The 21,738-nt window shown below is 46.9% G+C and overlaps 1 protein-coding gene across 1 annotated transcript in view; it reads right to left on the bottom strand.

Annotated features, from left to right (window-relative positions):
• The window catches only part of SSH3 (slingshot protein phosphatase 3), a 99,146-nt gene that overhangs the window by 57,675 nt on the left and 19,733 nt on the right, over positions 1-21,738 (bottom strand). The window contains exons 2-4 of the mRNA XM_040321013.1: positions 14,559-14,596; positions 13,974-14,139; positions 425-543 (exon numbers count right to left, since the gene is read on the bottom strand). Coding sequence (XP_040176947.1) covers positions 425-543; positions 13,974-14,139; positions 14,559-14,596 — 323 coding nt within the window. The remainder of the gene's footprint in view (positions 1-424; positions 544-13,973; positions 14,140-14,558; positions 14,597-21,738) is intronic.

The following is a 21,738-nucleotide window of genomic DNA, read 5'->3' as shown; positions in this document are numbered from 1 at the left end:
TAGGTGTCGTCGGTTCCAATCACAACCACGGCACTACCTGCACAGAGTTTGCATGTTCTCATTGTGCCTGTGTGGGTTTCCTCCGGGTACTCTGGTTTCCTCCCACACCCCAAAGATATGCTGGTACGTTAATTGGCCCTAGTATGTGTATGTATGAATGTGCGTTAGGGTCCTTAGATTGTAAGCTTCTTGAGGGCAGGGACTGATGTCAATGTACAATAAAAATTTCAGATGCTGTGTAAATGGACAATGCTATACAAGTACCTGTAATAAATCATAGGAAGTCAGGCCCCAGTAACGAAGGGAGACTAAATCAGAGAGGAGCACATAAAACATTTTGTTCTGAGTTTTTTTTGCTTCTCATATCTGCAATGTCTCCTAATAAAGTGCGTTTTTCACCAAAAGTATCACCAACAAGTCTTACCCATCATGTGGAAAGTCAACACCCAGCAGAATGGTCTGTTCCTCATTGGTTCTTCCCACAGAGGAAACCACCAATAGATATCTGGTTATACAGGACCGGACAGGCTCCAGGCGGACAGCCTGAGGTGGAAAGATAACAAGCACATCACAAGTTGTTAACTTGAACGTAACAAAAAAATCTTCAAAGGATATATATTTATACATTTCATGTTTATTCCTTCTTAAAAAAGGGACCCTGTCACCAAATTAATTACCGTATTTATCGCGGTATAACGCGCTCTGGCGTATACCGCGCACCCCCAAAGTGGCCCCCAATCCTGTGGGAAAAAAAGATTTTTTGTTTTTTTGTACTTACAGTTTTGGTGTCTTGCGCGGCGTCCATCTGCGGCCTCGTCGGGTCCGGCGTCCATCTTCGGCGGGTCCGGCGTCCTTCTGCTGCGTCCTCCCGCTCGTTTCCCGCCACGACTTTGAATACTGCGCCCGCATATAGCGAGCGCAGTACACTCGTGAATCTTCGGGCAGGCTCAGGCGCCTCTCGCACTGACGTCCTGTACGCTCAGGACGTCAGTACGAGAGGCGCCGAGACTGCCCGAAGATTCACGAGTGTACTGCGCTCGTTATATGCGGGCGCAGTATTCAAACTCGTGGCGGGAAAGCGGGTATCGGCGTATATCGCGCACCCACGATTTTGCCCTGATTTTCAGGGCAAAATAGTGCGCGGTATACGCCGATAAATACGGTATTCTGGGCTTGGTCACGGTCAATGGAATGTTCCCCAATGCCCACCGATACCTGCTGGCGCTGTCACAGAGGAAACGGAACCTATCTCCATATCTGGTGAGAATGCGATAGAGTCCCCCCCCCTTCTGGAAATTAATATTTGAGGTACAGTGGAACCTCAGATTTCAAGCTAATGGGGCCTGCAGTACCGCATTTGGCCTGAGGTGGGGGGAGGGGGGGCACCGGAGCTGAGCAGAGACGAACGTCGCCGATCGGAAATGCATGAAAACGCCCGAGGACAGCTCGGCTGACCTCAGCAAATCCCGGGAACAAATAGGTAGACGTGCCTAACTTTAGGCAGGCATAGCGTATCTCATATACGCTACGCCGCAAGTTACAGCGGCAAGTACAGTATTCACAAACAACTTGCGTCCTAAGTTACGGCGGCGTAGTGTAAATGTGCCGGCGTAAGCGCGCCTAATTCAAATGTGGAAGAAGTGGGCGTGTTTTATGTAAATTAAGCATGACCCCACGTAAATGACGTTTTGAACGAACGGCGCATGCGCCGTCTGTGGACGTAACCCAGTGCGCATGCTCCAAATTACGCCGCAAAGACTCATTGCTTTCGACGTGTACGTAAATTACGGCCAGCCCCATTCACGGACGACTTACGCATACGGCGTAAAAATTGAAAAATTCGACGCGGTTCCGACGTCCATACTCAACAATGGCTGCGCCATCTTTTTGGTGGTTTATCTTTACGCCTGAAAACGCCTTAGGTAAACGGCGTATCTTTACTGCGACGGGCAAGCGTACGTTCGTGAATAGGCGTATCTCGCTGATTTACGTATTCTAGGCGTAAATCAGCGTACACGCCACTAGCGGCCAGCGTAAATAGACAGCTAAGATACGACGGCGCCGGCGGTCGTATCTTAGCAACATTTAAGCGTATCTCAATTTGAGAATACGCTTAAATATACGACGGCGCATCTACTGATACGCCGTCGTATCTCTACATGAATCTGGCTAAAAGTCTTTCCGAAGGTCAGCCGAAGTGTCCTCTGGCCTTTTCAGCCGTTTACGAGGCTCTCGGCGCCCCCCCTGGCTCAGGCTTCATGCGTTATTGCATGGCATTAAAGTCATTGCGGAACAAATTATTTTCGTTTCCATTGACTTCAATGGGCAAACTCGCTTTGATATGCAAGTACTTTGGTGTTCAATACTGGAATATCACTGGGGAATGTGGTCCCTGTAAGTGGATGACCACGCTCCAGTGATCGGCTCTCAAATCATCTTGTCTCAGCTACATTGAGAACAAATTATAACAGACACACTGGCCTGGATTCAGGTAGATTTGCCCCTTAGTTACGGAGGCACAGGGCAGCGTTTTTGCCCTGCGCCCCCGCAAATTTCCTACGCTACCCGCGATTCACGGAGCAGTAGCTCCGTAAATTGCGCGTGCGCTGTGTAAACTTGCCCTGCGTAAGGGTGCCTAATGTAAATGATCCCGTAGGGGGCGGGAATCGTTTAAATTAGGCGCGCTCCCGCGCCGAGCGTAGAGCGCATGCTCCGTCGGGAAACTTTCCCGACGTGCATTGCGGCAAATGACGTCGCAAGGACGTCATTTGCTTCAAAGTGAACGTGAATGGCGTCCAGCGCCATTCACGAATCACTTACGCAAATTACGTAAAAATCGAACGTCGCGACGCGGGAACGACGGGTATACTTTAGCATTGGCTGCCCCTGCTATTAGAAGGGGCAGCCTTACGCTAAACACGCCGTACGGAAACGATGTAAATTGCGTACGCAGGGCTCGCGCAACATTGTGAATCGGTGTTAGTATGCAATTTGCATACTATACACTGAGCACAATGGGAGCGCCCCCTAGCGGCCATCACAAGAATGCAGCCTAAGATATGCGTGGCATAAGAGCCTTATGCCACGCATATTTTAGGCTGCAGTCGGCGTTACGATGTTCCTGAATCAGGAGCATTCGTAACGCCGGGGCAAGTAAGCAATTGCGCTGTGTAACCTATGGTTACACAGGCGCAATTGCTTCTTGAATCCGGGCCACTGTATGTATAATGTCCCCCCCCCCCCAATCCCTTCCCTGGTTTACACGAATCTATACGTCCAACTGCTTGGACACACAGAGGGCCAGATCCTCAAAGAAGTTACGCTGGCGTATCTATTGATACGCTGCGTAACTTCTAGTTTGCTCCGGCGTATCTTTGTTTTGTATCCACAAAACAAGATACGCTTGAAGCTGGGCTAGATCCGACTGGCGTACGTCTTAGTACGCCGTTGGATCTAAGGTGCATATTTACGCTGGCCGCTAGGTGGCGTTTCCGTCGATTTCCGTTTCGAGTATGCAAATTAGCTAGATACGGCAATCCACAAACGTACGTCCGGCGCATTTTTTTTTACGTAGTTTCCGTAAGGCTTTTTTCGCCGTATAGTTACCCCTGCTATATGAGGCGTATCCTATGTTAAGTATGGACGTCGTTCCCACGTCGAATTTTGAAAATTTTACGTTGTTTGCGTATAGGTCTTTGTGTAGAATGACGTTCACGTCGTAAGCATTGGCTTGTTGCGGGTTAATTTCGAGCATGCGCACTGGGATACCCCCACGGACGGCGCATGCGCCGTTAAAAAAAAAAAACTTCATTTACGTCGGGTCAAGACGTATTAACATAAAACACGCCCCCATCACATCCATTTGAATAGCGCGCCCTTACGCCGCTAAAGTTACACTACGCCGCAACTTACGGTGCAAATTCTTTCAGGATAAGGAAAATACGCTGTAAGTTACGGCGGCGTAGTGTATCATAGATACGCTACGCCGGACGGAACAATGCGCCACACTACGTGGATCTGCCCCAGAATGTTTATGATGCCGATTGCAACTTTTGCGCAGTTATTTGCACTTACATGACCCAATACTACCCTGGTTCCCCAAAAATAAGCCCTACCCGGAAAATAAGACCTAGCGTTATTTTCGGGGATGGCTGCATTATAAGCCCTACCCCGGAACGTGTATTACCCCGGAAATAAGCCCTAGTTAAAGTCGGTGTAAAAAGGATTATATAAATGTGCAGTATGTCTCCTATTTTTGGGATTACAGAATGTCATAATGCCGACTCCTGAGCTGACAGGGGGAGAGAAGACCGGGGACACGGGAACTTTAAAAAAAAAACAAAAAAACTTTTTGTGTTATTCCAGGTTTTTTTTAGAACATAGGGCCAGATTCAGGTACAATAGCGCCGGTGTAACGTAAGCCGTTTACGTTACACCGCCGCAAGTTTTCAGTTTTAGTGCCTGATCCACAAAGCACTTACCTGGAAACTTGCGGCGGTGTATCGTAAATACGTCCGGCGCAAGGCGGTCCAAATCGAATGGACGGGTAACATTTAAATTAGGCGCGCTGCCGCGCCGGACCTACTGCGCATGCTCTGTTTCGTAACTCCCGCGCGTAGCGTACTTCCGTATTCCCGGACGTGTTACGCAAACGACGTGAAATTTTAAATTTCGACGCGGGAACGACGGCCATATTTTAGACAGCAATACGTTTGCTGACTAAAGTTAAGGCACCCAAAACGACGACTAACTTTGCGACGGGAAACTAGACTAGCGGCGACGTAGCGAACGCCAAAATCCGTCGTGGATCGCCGTAACTCCTAATTTGCATACCCACTGCTGGTTTACGACGCAAACTCCCCCCAGTGGCGGCCGCGGTACTGCATCCTAAGATCCGACAGTGTATATAGGGTTACAACCCGTTTAAAGCGGAGGTTCACCCTAAAACATCCATGTACCATTACATGCAGCATACTTGCGTCAGCTACAGTATGCTGGTATTTTTTTTTTTTTTAATCGCTGTACATACCGTTGTATAGTTCATTTTCTTTTCTTCCTCCTGCGGGGAATAGGCGTTCCTATGAAGAGGCATAGATGATTGTCGTGGGGAAAAGGCGCGTCACGCGTTCCGAAAATAGCCGATCTGAGACTCGCTTATATACAGCGCCTAGTCTGTGCGCAGGCGCCGTATAGCGCTGTCTCCCAGATCGGCTATTTCCGGGACGCGCCATTTCCGCACGTCAATCATCTATGCCTCTTCATAGGAACGCCTAATCCCCGCGGGAGGACGAAAAGAAAATGAACTATATAACGGTATGTAAAGCGATAAAAAAAAAAATACCAGCATACTGTAGCTGACGTAAGTATGCTGCATGTAATGGTACATAGATGTTTTTTAGGGTGAACCTCCGCTTTAACATAGTCATGATGACATGACTGTATTTGAAAAAAAAAAGAGATTTTTAATACAGCTTACCTGTAAAATCTTTTTCTTGGAGTACATCACGGGACACAGAGCGGCATTCATTACTATATGGGTTATATGGAGTACCTTCAGGTGTAGACACTGGCAATCTCAAACAGGAAATGCCCCTCCCTATATAACCCCCTCCCATAGGAGGAGTACCTCAGTTTTGTAGCAAGCAGTATGCCTCCCAAAATGGTCCTCAAAAAAGAGGGGTGGGAGCTCTGTGTCCCGTGATGTACTCCAAGAAAAAGATTTTACAGGTAAGCTGTATTAAAAATCTCTTTTTCTTTATCGTACATCACGGGACACAGAGCGGCATTCATTACTATATGGGATGTCCCAAAGCAATGCTTACAATGAGGGGAGGGAGAACATCTCCAAGACAAAAGGATTTAATTTAGAGATATACTCAAATCATAATAAATCCAACTTAGTTGAGAAAAATAATTTTAAATTTTAAATTTAACTCAAAAAAGAGGAGCCCCCGGAATCCGAGGGTCTCAAACTGCAGCCTGCAGCACTGCCTGCCCGAAGGCAGTATCAGTATTCCTTCTTACGTCCAACTTGTAGAATTTTGTAAACGTGTGGACAGAAGACCAGGTTGCCGCCTTGCAAACTTGAGCCATAGAGATCTGGTGGTGTGCTGCCCAGGAGGCGCCCATGGCTCTAGTAGAATGAGCCTTTAATGATACTGGAGGAGGCAACCCTTTCAAGCCGTAGGCCTGAGTGATTAATTGCTTAATCCACCTAGAAATGGTGGACTTTGCAGCTGCCTGCCCCTTCTTGGGCCCATCCGGTAGAATGAACAGCACATCTGTTTTCCGGATCTTCTTTGTAGCTTTAAGATAGGCCTTCATGGCCCTGACAATATCCAAGGTATGCAGCAACCCTTCCTTTCTGGAAGTAGGTTTAGGGAAGAAGGATGGTAATACCAAATCCTGGTTCAAATGAAAACTGGATATGACCTTCGGTAGGAAGGAAGGATGAGGGCGGAGAACGACCCTGTCCTTATGAAAAACAAGATATGGTTCCTTACAGGATAAGGCCGCTAGCTCCGAAACTCTTCTTGCGGAAACTATGGCAACCAAAAATACTAACTTCCTTGTCAGTAGAACCAAAGGAATTTCAGCCAACGGCTCAAACGGTTGTTTCTGTAAACTTGACAGAACAAGATTTAAATCCCACGGACAAAGCGGGGATTTAACTGGAGGTCTAATACGTAAGACCCCTTGAAGGAAGGTCTTAACCAGCGAGTGGGTGGCCAGCGGCCGCTGAAACCACACTGACAGAGCAGAAATCTGTCCTTTGATTGTGCTTAATGCCAATCCTTTATCCACTCCTAGCTGGAGAAAACTTAATACTCTATCGATGGTAAATTTGCGAGAAAGCCATCGCTTGGACTCACACCAGCCTACATAGGCCTTCCAGACCCTGTAATAAATCACCCTAGAGACCGGTTTCCTGGCTCTGATTAGGGTAGAGACTACTTTCTGAGACAGACCTCTACCCCTGAGAATCAGGGATTCAGCTTCCAGGCCGTCAAATTTAGATGCCGTAAGGCAGGGTGGAGGATCGGACCTTGCGATAGCAGGTCTGGCCGTAGAGGAAGAGTCCAAGGGTCTCCCACTACCATCTTTAGGATGAGTGAGTACCATGCCCTTCTGGGCCATGCTGGAGCTACCAGGATGACTGGTATGTGTTCCACCCGGATCCTGCGCAGCAGGCGGGGTAGTAACTGGAGCGGGGGAAACGCATAAAGAAGTTTGAACTGATGCCAAGGGCAAACCAACGCATCGGTTCCGCAGGCCATCGGATCCCTTGAGCGGGATATGAACCTGTCTAGTTTCTTGTTGAGTCTCGATGCCATGATATCCACGTCCGGCACTCCCCATCTTTGGCAGAGTGCTTGAAAGACTTGTGGATGCAGAGACCATTCCCCCGGCCATAGAGTCTGGCGGCTTAAGAAGTCCGCCTGAAAGTTGTCCACTCCTGGAATGAATATTGCCGATATGCAGGGCACATGCGCCTCTGCCCATAGGAGAATCAAGCTCACCTCTCTCTGAGCGGCTTGACTCCTGGTTCCCCCTTGGTGATTTATGTATGCCACGGCCGTGGCATTGTCTGATTGAATTCTCACCGGGAACCCCTGCAATTTTGACGTCCAAGCCCTGAGGGCTAGTCGAGCAGCTCTGAGCTCCAAGATGTTGATGGGCAACTGCTTCTCTGGCTTTGCCCAAGTACCTTGGCGAGTGCAACCATCCAAAATTGCTCCCCAGCCCGTCAGGCTGGCATCTGTGGTCACTATCTTCCAAGCCACTGGGCTGAAAGACTTCCCCTTCAGTAGATTCTGAGGGTCTAACCACCAACACAGACTTTGTCGGACTCTTGATAAGAGCGGCAACGGGATATCCAAGGCCTGTGGCCTTCTGCTCCATGCTGACAGGATGGCTGCCTGTAGGATGCGAGTGCTTAGAACCAGTAGGATTAATTCCTTGATGGCTTTTACCTTCCTCAGAGGTAGGAACACTCCTTGTTGTTCTGTGTCTAATCTCATGCCGAGATATTCCAACTGCCTTGTGGGCTGGAAAGCTGACTTTTCTCGATTTAGGACCCAGCCGAACCTCTCGAGGTATTGGACCGTGAGGGCCACTGCTCGCTCCAAGCCGGGAGACGAGTGGTCTATGACTAGGAGGTCGTCCAGGTATGCTAGGATCGTGACCCCTTGGATCCTTAGCTTGGCTAGGATCGGAGCTAGGACCTTCGTGAACACCCGGGGGGCCGTAGCCAACCCGAAGGGAAGCGCCACGAATTGGAAGTGACGCGAAGCCACCATGAAGCGTAGATATCTTTGATGTGGCTGATAAATTGGAACATGAAGGTAGGCATCCTTTATGTCTATGGACGCCATGAAGTCGTCCTTCTGGAGTGTGGCAGCTGCTGACCGCACGGATTCCATCCGAAATGAGCGGATCTTTAGATATGCATTTACCATCTTTAGGTCCAAAATTGGCCTGACATCTCCATTGGATTTTGGGATGATGAATAGGTTGGAGTAGAAACCCAGCCCCTGTTCCAGGACTGGTACCTCTACTATTACTTCCTGGGAAAGTAGATGATCTAATGCCGATCTTAATGCGGCTCCCTTTTCCGGATCGTTTGGAATCCTCGACTTCTGGAAATGAGGAGGAGGAAACCTTAGGAAATCTAATTTGTAGCCTGTGGCCACGGAAGACCGTACCCACTCGTCGGGAATGCTGGCTTCCCAAATCTCTGAAAAGAGTCGCAGCCTTCCCCCCACCTTCGTGGGTGGGGGCGCCCCTTCATAAGGTTGGCTTGGGGGCTGGTTTTGCTGGTTTGCGAAACCACTGCCTTTTGCCTCTAACAGCCTGTCCTTGTGATTTGCTGTTGAAGCCGAAGTTTGCTTTTGCAGGAGGCCGTCGATACTGCTTGGCATTAGAGGGCCCCTGCCCAGGGGAATACTGTCGTTTAAACGCAGGCCCCTGAACCTTCTTCTTAGTTGGCAAGAGAGTACTCTTGCCGTTTGAAATGGTCTGAATGTATTTATCTAGGTCTTCTCCGAAGAGTCGTCCTCCATGGAAGGGGAACCCTACCAGGAGCTTCTTGCATGGGGGCTCAGCCTCCCAGCTTTTTAACCATAAGAGTCTTCTCATATGGATAAGGGATAACGATAAACGTGACGCTTGCTGGATAGAATCCTTGATTGCGTCTACCGTAAAACATATGGCCTTAGGGACATCCGAAAATTCTTCTGCCTGCTGGGCAGGAATAAGTTTAAGCATCTGCTTAAATTGATCCGATAATGCTTGAGCGACCCCAATCGCAGCCACAGCTGGCTGTACTACTGCCCCTGCAGTAGTGAAGGAGTTCTTAAGTAGTGCTTCCAAGCGCTTATCAACTGGATCCTTGAACACCTGTATGTTTTCTACAGGGCATGTTAACGATTTGTTAACACATGAGATGGCTGCGTCCACTGCAGGAGTAGCCCATCTTTTGGAAAATTTTTCTTCCATAGGATATAGGACAGAGAACTTCTTAGGTGGTAAGAAGATCTTATCTGGCTTGTTCCAATCTTGGAACAAAACTCCCTCTAATAGAGGATGGATCGGAAACACAGCATTGCTTTGAGGCGCCCTCAGTGAGCCCAAAGCTGAAACCGTCGATACCTGGAGATCTGGTACTGGCAAGTTGAATGCCCTATGGACCAAGTCCGACAATCCTTGAATCCACCAGCTCTCCCTCAGGGAGACTGCCCCAGACTCCTCTGTATCCGGATCCTCGATCCCTGAACCTACTTGGTCCTTGTCCAAGAGGTCGTCCAATTCCCCTGAGGAAAGGACCTCCTCTTCTGAGGGTCCGCGCTCGGGCGACGGAGATCTATTCCGCTTACTGCCCCGCATAGCTGCGGCTATCATTTTACCCATGCTTTTCTGCATCTCTTTTAAAGAGGTGAGTAATACCTCCTCCGTGACCATCTTAGGGTTGGACTGACCCGCGTCAGCTCCAGCCCCAGATCCCGATGGCCCCAAGGCTCCCTGTGGGGAAAGCAGCGGCATAGCTTTGTCCGAGACCTCAGACTCTCTGGGGGAATCCCCACCTCTTGTACCCTTGTTTTTTGATGCCATGGTACAATACCGAGGTACACCTGCTACTTATTGGTACCTGGGACTTATAAATAGTTAAATGCCCAAACACCTGTTTGGGGGATAAAAAAATGCTTCCTCTCCCCTAGATGACACTTTTTTTTTTTTTTTTTTTTTTTTTTTCAAATCTAGGAAAGAAAAAACATTCTGTCCCCCTGAGTAGTATTGCAAGAAAAACTATGAGATGGAAAAGAAACAGCCTATTCCTAGGCTTGAAAACAGTCTTTCTGAAGACTGCAATATTCTTTCTGGCCACTGTGTGTCCTCGGCGCCCCGTGCTTGCCGTTCTGGTCTTTCCTCCTCAGTTCCAAAGTATTGAATGAGCTATATGGAACAAACAAGGAAGGGCCGCCCCTTCCTTAAGCCACTGACCCGCCCTTCCCCCCCAGCAATCTCAAACAGGAAATGCCCCTCCCGACAGGGGGGGGGTGGGGTTGGGAGGAAGGGACCTCTCTGCTCCAGCAAACTGCAGCCTGCAGCCTGGAACCATGAGGAGGTCAGCGTTTTGCCTGCTTTGCAGGCCGTGAGGAGGAAGACTGAATGGAGCATCGCCTGGAGGCTTGCAGGTAAGCACAGCTCTCTGACACACACATATACTTTTATATCACACAGGCCCCACTCAATGCTTTTCCAACACTACAAGGGAGGTCACATCTTATGGGGAATAATACATATAGAGCCATCCTATCTTTATGATATGTGACTAGTTTGCCAGATGCAGTGCATAACTTTAGGCATGTCCCCTGTGACCCCCCAGAAAAAACCTGCTAAGAACCAAGTTCCGCAAGTTTTCCCCTCACTTACCTGCTCCATGCCGCAGGACTTTGCCAAGCAAGAGGCCCAATCTTCCCCCATCTCGGTGGGGATGTCTAGACCTTCAGGCCCTGGGTTCCTATGAAGGATCCACTGTCCTGGGCCCATATAGCACTCTGGCAACAGAAACATTAGGCACCCAAAGGTTTCTAAGTTCTGGGCCCAGGGTCCAGCTCTCTAAAAAGAAAAGCATTATGGGCTATACCCCAAGGGTTTGGGGTCCGGTTACTGACCACTTTAGCGCTGAGGCTTTTTTGGACAGAACCGGTTAGCTCACCTAATCCCAAGGATGTGGAGGCAAGCTAAACCATGACTAACACCTAAGACACTGGCGGAAAAACTGAGGTACTCCTCCTATGGGAGGGGGTTATATAGGGAGGGGCATTTCCTGTTTGAGATTGCCAGTGTCTACACCTGAAGGTACTCCATATAACCCATATAGTAATGAATGCCGCTCTGTGTCCCGTGATGTACGATAAAGAAATGTAGATTATTGTACATACCATAAATAAGACATCCCCTGAAAATAAGCCCTAGTGTGTTTTTTGTAGCCAAAAAATATTATAAGACCCAGTCTAATTTTCGGGGAAACGCGATATGTACCAATGGTTTGTTGGCATTTGTTTACCACTACTCCTCGCCCACCCCCTTTTTTAATTGTGTACCCTCTACTGCTCTACTTGAAACAGGTTTAATAAAAATATATTTAACCTTAATTATTTTGGGCTTTTACCTGTAATTTTTTTTGCGTACTTTAAAATGTGTCATTGCTTTTAATCAACATTTTATTGACTTGCAATGTGAGCTTGCTAGGCGAGTTCAACCACTCCAGGAAGAGTCAATTCTACAACAGAGGAACCTCTTTCCACCAGTTCTTTCCTACTTTGGGAGTGTCTGCTTTGGCCTAGTTCCTCTACCTCTCCTGTCACCTTGCTACATAAAATCATTTTAAACCACTTCAGTGGCGGAAGAATTTACCCCCTTCCTGACCAGAGCACTTTTTGCGATTCGGCACTGCGTCGCTTTAACAGACAATTGCGAAGTTGCACCCAAACAAAAATTGACTTATTTTTTCCCCCACAAATAGAGCTTTTTAAGTATTGATTGGTTAGGCAAGTTGGTCATGTTACTGCATCCGGGGATGCTGTATACTTTTAAATGTTGGTAAGTCGCCTGTGAGTGTGCCAAGGATGCATTTGCAAACATACCGTATATACTCGAGTATAAGCAGACCTGAGTACAAGCCGAAATACCCAATTTTACCACAAAAAAAAAAAATGGGAAAAACGTATTGACTCGAGTTTAAGCCTAGGGTGAGAATGCAGCAGCTACTGTAAGCGGAAAAGAGGGTCAACAATGCTCATTTGCATGCCTCACTGTGCCCATTGCAACCTCACTGTGCCCGAGTCAGTGTACCTAAAACTATTGACAGGCTGCGGGCATCCATTCATTGTTTAAAAGTCGCGGTCTCCTCCTGGTCCCTTCCGCGATAGGCGTTTCTCAGCAGACACAGTTCCGCCTATCACGAACGTTCTCTCAGAATCAGTTTCCCAGCAGACACTGTGTTCAGCCAATCACGGACGTCCTCTTGTCCGAGGATGAAAAGACGTCCGTGATTGGAACACTGAACACCTTGGGGCAGATTCACGTACATTTGCATGGGCGCAGCGTATGCGAGATACGCTACGCCGCTGTAACTTACTTTTCAAAGCTTTGAATCCAGAAAGAATTTGCGCCGTAAGTTACGGAGGCGTAGTGTATCTCTTGCGGCGTAACGGTGCGTAATTCAAATCGGCGAGTAGGGGGCGTGTTTCATTTAAATGAAGCGCGACTTACGCAAACAAAATAAAAAAAAATCAAATTTGACGCGGGAACGACGGCCATACTTAACATTGCGTACGCCACCAAATAGCAGCTTTAACTATACGCCGAAAAAAGCCGAACGTAAACGACGTAAAAGAATGCGACGGCCGCTCGTACGTTTGTGGATTGTCGGAAATAGCTAATTTGCATAATCGACGCGGATTACGACGGGAACGCCACCCAGCGGACGCCGAAGAATTGCATCCAAGATCCGAAGGCGTACGAAGACGTACGCCTGTCGGATCTATCCCAGATGCCGTCGTATCTTGTTTTGAGGATTCAAAACAAAGATACGACGCGGGAAATTTGAAAGTACGCCGGCGTATCACTAGATACGCCGGCGTACTTCCTTTGTGGATCTGCCCCAGTGTCTGCTCGGAAACTCAGTCCGAGGATGAGAGAACGTCCGTGATAGGCGGAACTGTGTCTGCTGAGAAAACGCCCATCACGGAAGGGACCAAGAAGAGACCGCGACTTTTAAACAATGGACTCCCGCAGCCTGTCAAAAATTTCAGGTACACTGACTCGAGTATAAGCTGAGGGGGGCATTTTCAGCCTTAAAAAAGGGGCTGAAAAACTCGGCTTATACTCGAGTATATACGATATGTATTTTAGTTTAATATGAACCAAGTTTCTGGGGAGTTTCGTTTTTTTTTCAATGGTCTATCCCAGCTTTTCTCAACCTTTTTAACACAGAGGAACCCTTGAAATAACTTCTCAGTCTCAGGAAACCCCTGCTAAAAATGACTATATATACACAACTTATGATACATTAGTGTGAGGGTCAGTGGGAAGAATGAGCCTTACACTTGTGGTCATTGGCAGGAATTGCCCCCCTTACAGATAGATAAGAAGATCAATGGGAACATGTGAGGCACAAATCTATCATTGCACAAAAACCCCCTAGCACCCTCTGGAAGAACTTTATGGTTCCACAGAACCCTGGTCTTTCCACTTGAAGTTTGAAGGAATGATGCCAATTTCTTCTTGGGTATCTCTGGAGGAATTACAATTAGTAAACCCATCCAGGGCGAAGGTCATTAGGCTGGACAAGCCCTTAAATATGGTTTCCCAGGTCAAGGACTGAGCAACTTCATCGAATGTGGTAGAAAAATTATTCACGACATCCTTTGAAATAGTCTGGAAAGCAGGAAGGGAAACTGTCTTACCAATTTTAAAGTGTCCTCCTCTCGAAGAAGTCTTAGCATGGCCTGTAAGTGAAGCTGCTGCTCACTAGGGCCTGCAGTCGGTGAGGGTTCTGGTTCTTTAACCTCTTCATGTTCATCCTCATCTTGGAGTAGCAGGGCAGCTCCTTTAACCATGACAAAGCTTTGCCTGTGTGATAGAAATTGCATTTATTGAGGCATAAGTTCAAAGCAGATATACATTTCTAGTAGAAAAGGCCTGCATAAACAGGATCCCCCTTCCTCTTTATGGATGGGGGATCCTTGCGAAGAACCCAAGCTAAGGATGGGGGGTCCAAATGCAAAGCAGGGAAAGCCAAGGAAGGGGGATCCCAATGCAAAGCAGGGAAAGCCAAGGATGGGGGATCCCAATGCAAAGCAGGGAAAGCCAAGGATGGGGGATCCCAATGCAAAGCAGGGAAAGCCAAGGATGGGGGATCCCAATGCAAAGCAGGGAAAGCCAAGGATGGGGGATCCCAATGCAAAGCAGGGAAAGCTAAGGATGGGGGATCCCAATGCAAAGCAGGGAAAGCCAAGATTAAAAAAAAAAAAGAAATAGGCTTTGCTCACCGTCTCTGCATGCGCTTTCTCCTGTTCTTCGCATCTTCCTATCAAATAAAAAAAAAACAGACATCGTTAGTCATGCTCTCAAATCACATTTTACCAAACAATATGTTGGTCTGCAGCAACAACTTGTAAAATGAAAAACAAAACTGAATGTGCAAGCCGCATCTCCCATCAACTGCCACTTGTAAAAGCTTTCTGGGTCTCTCTCATCAACTGCCACTTGTAATGGCTTCCTGGGTCTCTCTCATCAACTGTCACTTGTAATGGCTTCCTGGGTCTCTCTCATCAACTGCCACTTGTAATGGCTTCCTGGGTCTCTCTCATCAACTGTCACTTGTAATGGCTTCCTGGGTCTCTCTCATCAACTGCCACTTGTAATGGCTTCCTGGGTCTCTCTCATCAACTGCCACTTGTAATGGCTTCCTGGGTCTCTCTCATCAACTGCCACTTGACAAGTCATGGGATCCCTCACAATCAAATGCCATTCATGATTAAACCTTTCATGAACTGACCCTTTGTTATGAGACATCAGTCCTCAACTGTTTCTCCTGAATTTCCAATTCCAAAAGAACAAACAAACAATCTCTCACTATTAACTTCCATGTATAATGGAACCACCTTTAAATTTATACTTGAAATAAGTTACTGAATCTCCCATTAACTGTAAGGCCCCTTTCACACGTGCGGACCGTATGTCCGTTTGCGGATGAAAAAGGGACATACATTGGCCACTATGTGATTGCGGATGAACATCCGCTGACACTCGTAATCACCGCCTCCGCAAACATCCGATTTTGCAGACGGAAGATGATCCTATTTTTTCTTCCGTCTGCAGAGCGGATAAAACACGGACATATGGGCCGTGTTCATCCGATCCCCCCATAGGGGAGAGCGGAGAAAAGACAGGGCGGTCCCTGCACAGTGTGCGGAGACCACCCTGTCATCCGCCGGCTCAGCGGGGATCAACAGAGCGATAACCGCTGAGCTTACAGACATACGGAGGCGGATCATTACTGATACGCCCTGTGTGAAAGGGGCCTTGTTTAAAAAAATAAAAAAAAAGGAGAAGAAGAAGGATCTTTCAATTTCAGCTGCCACAAAATAAGGGCTCTCATGAACCTATAAACCAAGGGTCTCAAACTGGTGGCCCTCCAGCTGTTGTAAAACTACAAGTCCCATCATGCCTCTGCCTGTGGGAGTCATGCTGGTAACGGTCATTCTTGCAATGCCTCATTGGACTTGTAGTTTTGCAACAGCTGGAGGGCCGCCAGTTTGAGACGCCTGCTATAAACGAACAAGACTGCTCTCATCAACTGCCACTTTTATTAGACTACAGCAGTGGTCTCTAAACTGCTGCCTGGGGGCCGGATGTGGTCCTTTAGCTTGCCTTTATCTGCCCCTTGAGGCACTACTCCATCCACTAACATCAATAATGGGCCCCATTCCTATTACTGACACCAGCGGTGGGGCACTATTCCTCCCACCGACAGCAATGATGGACTCTTATTCCTCCCACGGATACCAATAATGGGACACCATTATCCCCACGTACACCAACCACAGAGCACGTTTCCTCCCAATAAAACCAATAATAGGGCATTTACTCCCACTGATCCCTGGGTGTTTTCTACTCCCACTGGCCATAGTCTGTCCCTCCTAAAAAGTCTAAAAGGACGGTAAACTGGACCTTTGGAGTCCCCTGTACTACAGGGTTTTTCATCATTACCCATTTTTTACCAGGTGGATCTCTCACACCATTACATGAAATGGGATCCCTCTTAAACAGCCACTCATACCAGGAAATAAGTGGTCTTCAACTGCCCCACACACACACGAGGTTATGAGGATATTTCTAGCCCAACTGTCATATACAATAGGGATTTCCAAAATATGGCACATGTAATGCCCAGTATACACGATCCGATTATCGGACGAATGATTGTCTGTTTTTTTTTTGTATGCTAATCTCACGTCGAATCTGATGCGTTTACTAAAGTCACGAAAATTCTCGTACGGCAGAATAAAAAAATCGGAAGTGATGTCATGTGTTGTAATGCATTTGTATTGCATTTTCGAACGACAGCTGTACTGATTAAACGAAAATCGTACGATCTGGCATCGTACGAAAAAAAATTCTGTGCATGTCCGATAGGATAAAATCGGATGAACTGTCCTGATCGGCTCTCGGAAGCTCTGTACCAACGATCTGATTATCGTACGATCGTTTCGAAAGCGGCATTTTTCGGATCGTGTGTACGGGGCTTTAGACACGGCAACCTCTCATTAACGGCTGAAGAAAAAGAGACCGCCGCTCCAGGCAAATGCAATAAGCAATCAATGTCCTCCTCAAAGACCGTGGGTGCTGGCAATGCACAAGGCAAAAAATCAATGACTAAGCACTGATTGTGCGAAACGCACTGCTTGCTGTGCTGTGTTTTGTAGTGCCTTTTATACCAATAAAGGCTACCTTTTTAGGTTTATTTTGGTGTGCGGCTGTCCATGAATTCTTTTCATTGATTTTTTGCCTTGTGCATTGCCAGCACCCACGGTCTTTGAGGAGGACATTGATTGCTTACTGCATTTGCCTGGAGCGGCGGTCTCTTTTTCTTCAGCCGTTAATGAGAGGTTGCCATGTCTAAAGCCCCGTACACACAATTCGAAAAATCGCACAAAAAAATGCCGCTTTCGAAACGATCGTACGATAATCGGATCCATGAATTATTTTCATTGATTTTTTGTCTCATTGACGTCTATTTGAATTTGGCTACAATTTCCCTCAACTGCCAATTGCATCAGATAATAGGATCTCTTACCTTCCAGCATCATATGGAAGGGGATCTTTACTCAGCTGGTGCTGTATGAGGTCATAGCAACTCAACTACCACTTTTTACCTGCTGGTCACAGTAGTACAGACAGGAATGTTCTGCGGTGCTATATGTATAATACTCTAATATATAATACTCTGTATAATACTCTACAGCAGGGCTCGACAAATCCCGGGCGCCAGGTCGCCATGGCGACTAGAAATAGGGTCCTGGCGACTTGGCTTGGAAGGGGGGCACCATCTGGTGGTGAGCCGTTGGTATTACAAGTTATTACCACCAGATGTGTAAGCTGGCGCCATCTGGTGGTGGCCGTTGGTATTACAAGTTAAGCATTACAAGTTCAACAGCAATTCTAATGTTAATTTTCACTGCCATCTTCTTCCCTCTAATTAGAACCCCCAAACATTATATATATTTTTTATCCTAACACCCTAGAGAATAAAATGGCGATCGTTGCAATACTTTCTGTCACGCCGTATTTGCGCAGCGGTTTTACAAGCGCACTTTTTTTAATTAAAAAATAAGACAACAGTAAAGTTATCCCCATTTTTTTTTTATATTATGAAAGATAATGATACGCCGAGTAAATTCATACCCAACATGTCACGCTTCAAAATTGCGTCCGCTCGTGGAATGCCGACAAACTTTTACCCTTTAAAATCTTCATAGGCGCTGTTCTACAGGTTGCATGTTTTGAGTTACAGAGGAGGTCTAGGGCTAGAATTATTGCTCTCGCTCTACCAATCGCGGCGATACCTCACTTGTGTGGTTTGAACACCGTTTACATATGCGGGCGCTGCTCACGTATGTGTTCGCTTCTGCGCGCAAGCTCATCGGGACGGGGTGCGTTTTCTGGCTCCTAACTTTTTTACCTGGCTCCTAGATTCCAAGCAAATTTGTCAACCCCTGCTCTACAGAATGTTTTATTTTTTATTAACAGCTCCCCCTGCACCCAACATTCAGTAACATTCGTCGTCATGTAAAAAATCCAGTCAGTCAATCAGAGAAATGATCCATAAGCCCTTGTAGACGGCACCTTCAAAAACAAGGCAACTTCCAGACTTCTGCCTGTAGGGTTCCCTTTAAATGACATCTTGGACAAGGTCCCGGCACAACATGGCACCATACCAACTGTAGCAAGAGTCACACTAAGTCAATTTGGCTTATATAAATGCCATAATCCTTTCTTTTATAGTTAGGAGAAGCAGCTTAATTAAATAAAAGACGATGTTTGAAAGCCCATTTGAACTTCCATTTGTATTACTCCAATTCCATCAGGCTGTATAAACAGTAAAGGCTCTGTTTCTTTTTTATGTACTGTGTGCTGCAACTATTGGCAAAAATTTCCCGCGTCAGCAGCATTCTGAAGTTCTGGACCACTACTCAATACTGCACAACAGCGAGGATCTCCAGCGGTCCAACACCCCCCTGCACGGGTCTCTATTATGCATTGAGCAAGCAAAGAGGGCATGTCAGATGGCAAATGTAAAATCAGTTTGTGTGTCTATTCTCGACAACCTCACAAAAATTGTGTACAGCTCATGTAAAGAATAGGGAAAACTGCACAGGGGCTGCAATTTTCTTCCCGTTTCAGATTAGGTAGACGTTCCTAGCTGAGGAGGAGCAGTGGCCATACACAGGAGCTAAAGATGAAGTTCAGGTAGGGAAATCTGTTCCATTGCACATGGCCGTGGTAATGCTCTGCACCATGGGTCTTCAAAATATGGTCCTCCAGCTTTTCAGGAACTACAATTCCCATCATGCCTAGTAGTCATGTCTGTGAATGTCAGAGTTTTACAATGCCTCATGGGATATGTAGTTCCGGAACAGCTGGAGGGCCGTAGTTTGAGGATCCCTGCTCTGCACTCACAACATGTCCTCAGTCTTCTGGGTTGAGTGACGCTGGGTGTCTTTCATAGTTAGGTTGAAAAAAAGACACAAGTCCATCTAGTTCAACCATAAAGTAAATAAAAAAAAGTAATACTAATTGTACAATCCAATATACCCATTTCTAAACCCACAGTTGATCGAGAGGAAAGCGAAAAACCCCAGCAAAGAATGATCCAATTTGCTATAGCAGGGGAAAAATTCCTTTCTGATCCCCCGAGAGGCAATCGGATTTTCCCTGGATCAACTTTACCTATAAATGTTAGTACCCAGTTACCATATTTTTCAGACTATAAGACGCAGTTTTCCCCCCCAGAAACATGGGGAAAAATGTCCCTGCGTCTTATCGTCCGAATAGATGACAGGCTCCGCCCCCCACGCCACTCGCATCGCCTCCCGCCGCCGGCAACGCCCCCGCCGCCAATGGCACTGCCCCCCACACCACTCGCATCCCTTCCCGCCACCACTGGCAATGCCCCCCGCCACCAATGGCACCGCCCCCCACACCACTCGCATCGCCTCCCACTGCCAAAACCCACCGCCGCCGATCGCACTGCCCCCCCAGCGCCGCTCGCATCGCCTCCTGCCGCCTCCACCGGAAGAGAGGCAGGAGAGCAGATTACAGAATCCCAAACCCCCTTCAGTGCCAGAGAAAGGCGGAAGTGACAGCATGAGGTAAAGGCTGTGTGTGGGCCGTGGTCACTCTGCATTTCTTTTGGGCCGTGGTCACTCTGCATTTCTTTTGGGCCGTGGTCACTCTGCAATTTCTTTTGGGCCGTGGTCACTCTGCAATTTCTTTTGGGCCGTGGTCACTCTGCAATTTCTTTTGGGCCGTGGTCACTCTGCAATTTCTTTTGGGCCGTGGTCACTCTGCAATTTCTTTTGGGCCGTGGTCACTCTGCAATTTCTTTTGGGCCGTGGTCACTCTGCAATTTCTTTTGGGCACTGGAAAATATTTTAGTACACCATTTGGTACAGAATTTTTTCTTCTTGTTTTTCCTCCTCTAAAATCTTTGTGCGTCTTATGGTTAGGTGCGTCTTATGGTGTGAAAAATACGGTATATTATGTACATCTAGGAAAGTATCCAGACCTTTCTTAAAGCAATCTACTGAGCTGGCCAGAACCACCTCTGCAGGGAGTCTATTCCACATTTTCACAGCTCTTACTGTGAAGAAACCTTTCCGTATTTGCAAGTGAAATCTTTTTTCCTCTAGACGTAAACAGTGCCCCCTTGTCCTCTGTGTTGACCGTAAAGTGAATAACTCAACACCAAGTTCACTATATGGACCCCTTATATATTTGAACATGTTGATCATATCCCCCTTTCAAACTGGAGGGCAGAGGAGATCTGGATAAAAAGTGGTACTGCGGATGACATCTCTGGAATAGAGTTGAGTATTGCACCCTGAGCTGCTTTTTCTTTTTAAAGTGGTTGTAAACCCACTTTTTTGACTTTTGCCTACAGGTAAGCCTATAATAAGGCTTACCTGTAGGTATAAAGAATATCTCCTAAACCTGTACGGTTTAGGAGATATTCCCCTCGCAATGCGCCGCTGATTGCAGCGGCGCATGCGCAGGAGGGAATCCACGTCGAAAGCACCGGCAGCCGCCGACCCTTGCCGATTTTGAATATCCCCCGCACACGCGCGGGAGTGACGTCATCGCCGCTCCAGCCAATAACAGCGCTGGAGCGGCGAAACCCGGAAGACATGTCGGAGCAAGATGACATCTCGCTCGGCGTGGACCAGGTAAGTGTTCTTCACCTCGTTCCGAGGTAAGTATTTCATAATCAGCTAGTATGCTGTGCATACTAGCTGATTATGCCTTTTGCCTTGCAGGTTTGAGAAAAAAATAAATAAATAAAAAATTATTTATGTGTTTTACAACCGCTTTAAACAAGCTGTGGGACATTTCTAAGAAGTAAAATTAGACTAGAGTTTGGCCTTAAGATGTCAAACAAACACCATCATCATCATTACCCTCTCAGTTAGCCTTAAAATGACCCAGCCCACACGTTGTAGATTGGAGAATAGGTGGTGGAGTAGTACATTGTAAATTTCAGATAATTGTAAAATTGTCTAAGTGAAATCCCTATTGCATGTGTCTAAAAATAAAAATCTCTGTTGCCACTATGAATAACATAAGATTTTTCTATATCCAAAAAAGACAATAAACGACATTTTGACTTCAGAACCCACTAGCTGAGTTCACATTGTACCTTGTTCTGCCTTGGAAGCCACTTTGTGCTCTGCACTTGTGGACCAAACTTCCACACAGTTGACAAATGATGCAATTTGCTTCATCAGAATGTCTGTGGTTTGTAGTCAAAGTATCTTTTTCACTTTTTCTTTCCTTTTTGTAATCAAGCTTTCTTCCCTTTTTGTTCAAAAGATAAAGCCATAAACATAAACTGCAATGATCATGCGATACACAACTAATAATAATAATAATACTGTATATATTAGAGTA

Source organism: Rana temporaria, chromosome 8 (assembly GCF_905171775.1).
Source record: "Rana temporaria chromosome 8, aRanTem1.1, whole genome shotgun sequence".
Classification (NCBI taxonomy): Eukaryota; Metazoa; Chordata; class Amphibia; order Anura; family Ranidae; genus Rana; species Rana temporaria.
The sequence above is the reverse complement of the archived record's forward strand: the minus strand, read 5'-3'. Positions and strand labels throughout refer to the sequence as shown.